The following is a 3,037-nucleotide window of genomic DNA, read 5'->3' on the forward strand; positions in this document are numbered from 1 at the left end:
GGCCTTCGCGGGTCTGTTTTGGAGCGGTTGGCTGAGGTTTCGGAGCCAGCATCGCCTGTGAGCCTGGCTGGGGTCGCTGCAGGGCGGGCAGGGCTGCTTTTTGGACTCTGTCTCTGTACTGGGACCAGTGTAGAGATCCCAGTACAAGGAGGATAAGCTGGAGCGAGTGCGGAGGGACGGGTAGGGCTGGAGCACGGAGCAAAGGGGAACCCCACAGCAGCTTTTCTGTACCTAAAAAGTTAGAGAGAACAGAGCCAAGCTCTTTGCAGTAAGAGCGCACGACGAAAAGGCCAGAATTAGAGCGAGGGAGTTAATTAAGCACCGACACAACCCGCAGAGGCTGGTGGGGTCTCTGTCTCTGGGGAGAGGCGCCGCTCAGCTGGAGCGGGCTGCTGTAGTCGGCCCTGCTTCGAGCAGGGACGGGGTAGAGGGCAAATTTCCCCCAGGGCTGGGTCTGTGGAGAGCAGCCAGGTTCCCTTCCTGCCCCTGCTTACCCTCTCCAGCCTCGGCGCGAGCTCCGGAGAGGAGTTCGATCCCTTTGCTGGGTTTTCGAGGGAATCCTGGACCGGCACGTGATCCTCCGCCTGCAAAATCCAGCCCTGGTTGCTCCCCGCAGCGGGGGATCTGACCTCGCTAATCCAAGCGGAAAGGGGCCGTGGTTTTTCCGCGGTCCAAAAATCCCTTGCGGAGAGGGGAACCTCCATCTCCCCAGAGGCTTGTGAGCACCAACGGCTGCATCTTGCTCCTTTCCAGCTCCCCCGAGCAGGAGTCTGATGAGAGAAAGTGCAACTACGAGCGGTACCGAGGCCTGGTGCAGAACGACTTCGCCGGCAGTGAGTGTCTCGTGCAGGCGGGAGGGTCGGGGCTGTGCTGAGACAGGGCGAGCCCCGGCATATTCGGGGGAAATCCCAGCTCGTCCGGGGCACGGCTCGGCGTGGCGCCAGCCGAAGGGCGAGGGGATGGTCTCGTCCCCGCTCTGGGGGTTGGCAGGGCGCTGGGAGAGCTGTGTCCCCTCCTAACGAACTGCAGTTAATCAGCTCTCTGAGCTGTTCTCTCTCGAGTTGGGCGTAAAGCAAGCCGGTAACTTCCGCGTGTGGTTGCAGTCTCAGAGGAGCAGTGTCTCTACCAGATCTACATTGACGAGCTCTATGGGGGACTCCAGAAGCCAAACGAAGATGAGAAAAAGAAGTGAGTGTGAGAAGAAGTGACGGAGGACGGTTGTCACGTCCCTGTCTTTGGGGGCTGTGCTGGGAGTGTGGCTCCGCGGCCTCAGAAACACCCGCTGTTCAACCGCTCCCGGTTTCCCCTCTGCCGGGGTGGGACTCGGCAGCCGCCGGCTGCACCGTTCTCCCTCCGCTGCTCTCGGCGACGCTCTGAAGTTGTCCCCTGCGTCTCCGCGCTGAAATGCCCGTCCCGTCCCTGTCGCTGCGGCCGCGAGGCTGTCCTGGGGCCGAGCGGAGCTGTGGTGGCTGAGGAGGGAGGCAGAGGAAGGGCGGGTTTCTTCCCAAGGAAACTTTCGGCCCCGATGCCGCCTTGCCCGGCGTGGTGGAGGGGAGAGGCGGGCGGGGGCTAAGCGTGTCTGTGCCCAGGCTGGCGGAGAAAAAGGCCTCCATCGGCTACACGTACGAGGACAGCACTGTGGCCGAGCTCGAGAACTCCTTAGAGAAGCGGGGGGAGGAGGAAGACTCCGAGGAAGACAGCAACACGGATGAAGACGAAGTCATCCCCGATATCGGTAATGGCCCTCCCTTATCGGGCTGCTTCACCCCTGTTCGGCAGGCGTGCTGAGCCCTGCCGCACAGCGAGGCTCGGGGTGCGCTGAGCTGCCCGCGTTCCGCCCACAGATGTGGAAGTGGACGTGGACGAGCTCAACCAGGAGCAGGTGGCCGACCTGAACAAGCAGGCGACCACGTACGGCATGGCGGAGGGGGACTTTGTCAGGTACGGCCAGCGGCCGGGATGGCCGGGGAAAACCCCGGGAACTCGGTGGAGCCTCACCAGGGCCTCCCCTTCTCACTGGGGGCTGAATCCTTTGCGGACGTGCCTGTCTCTAGGAGGGGGGCCCCAAAAACATCTCCCTCGAGCACAGGCTCCCTTTCTGGGTGCTGGCAGGTGGGCTTTTATTGAGGGTCTCTCTTTTTTCGGGGGGGGGGGGGAAGACGGAAGGACAAAGAGGAGGCGGAAGCTATTAAAAACGCCAAAGCCCTGGAAGAGGAGAAGGCGATGTACTCGGTAAGGGGAGCTCCGGCCAGCTCTGCCCCGTCCCGCTGCGAGCCTTAGCTGGCCGGGGAGCCTCCCGGGGCACCAGGCTGGGCCGTGCGGGTGCCTTGGCCCCCCCGCAATGCTCACAGGGGCACCTCTGCCTCCTGAGAGGGGCCCGCAAACACCTGGGGCGGCTTTCCCCCGGCTGGTGCCATCTCTTAACTCAGGCTGCTCTCCTAGGGCCGTCGCTCTCGCCGCCAGAGGAGGGAGTTCAGGGAGAAACGCTTGAAAGGGAGGAAGATCAGCCCCCCCAGGTGAGCTCCCCGGCCTGGCAGCAGAGACGGGGCTCCCAGGGCTCGGCCACGGCCCTGATCCGCTTGTGTGTGTCCCAGGCGGGTCCTGCCCGCTCCGTCCTAGACATCGTCCGTGCCAGCTTGCCTGGGGTCCCGGGGAGCTCTGTCCCCTGGCGATGCCCCACCGATTTCCTGATTTCTCCTTCCCTAACGCCCTCTCCTTTCACAGCTACGCACGGAGAGACAGCCCCACCTACGATCCCTACAAACGGTGAGCGGCCACAGCCCCGGGACAAGGGGGTTCTCCAGGCTGGGGACGTCCGCTTCCCGCGGGTCCCCGCGGCCGGTGGGGAGCCTGGCACCCGGTGGTTTTTGGGAGGGAGTGTTTTTGGCAACTGAAGCCGCCTCCCTCCTCGCCACCTCGCAGCTCCCCCTCGGAGTCCACCTCTGAATCCCGCTCCCGTTCCCGCACCCCGTCTCCCGGCCACGAGGAGAAGATCACCTTCATCACCAGCTTCGGCGGCAGCGACGAGGGAGCAGCG

General features: G+C 64.0%; 1 protein-coding gene across 1 annotated transcript in view; it reads left to right on the top strand.

The window, feature by feature from the left end:
* Positions 1–753: 753 nt before the first annotated feature.
* LOC103921364 overlaps positions 754–3,037 on the top strand; it is a gene marked incomplete at both ends in the record, with an annotated part of 29,303 nt that continues 27,019 nt past the window's right edge. Inside the window, 7 exons of the mRNA XM_009329311.1 lie at positions 754–833; positions 1,104–1,188; positions 1,590–1,735; positions 1,845–1,941; positions 2,160–2,232; positions 2,443–2,516; positions 2,725–2,766. Coding sequence (XP_009327586.1) covers positions 754–833; positions 1,104–1,188; positions 1,590–1,735; positions 1,845–1,941; positions 2,160–2,232; positions 2,443–2,516; positions 2,725–2,766 — 597 coding nt within the window. The remainder of the gene's footprint in view (positions 834–1,103; positions 1,189–1,589; positions 1,736–1,844; positions 1,942–2,159; positions 2,233–2,442; positions 2,517–2,724; positions 2,767–3,037) is intronic.

Source organism: Pygoscelis adeliae, unplaced genomic scaffold, assembly GCF_000699105.1.
Source record: "Pygoscelis adeliae isolate BGI_AS28 unplaced genomic scaffold, ASM69910v1 Scaffold1107, whole genome shotgun sequence".
NCBI classification, from domain to species: domain Eukaryota; kingdom Metazoa; phylum Chordata; class Aves; order Sphenisciformes; family Spheniscidae; genus Pygoscelis; species Pygoscelis adeliae.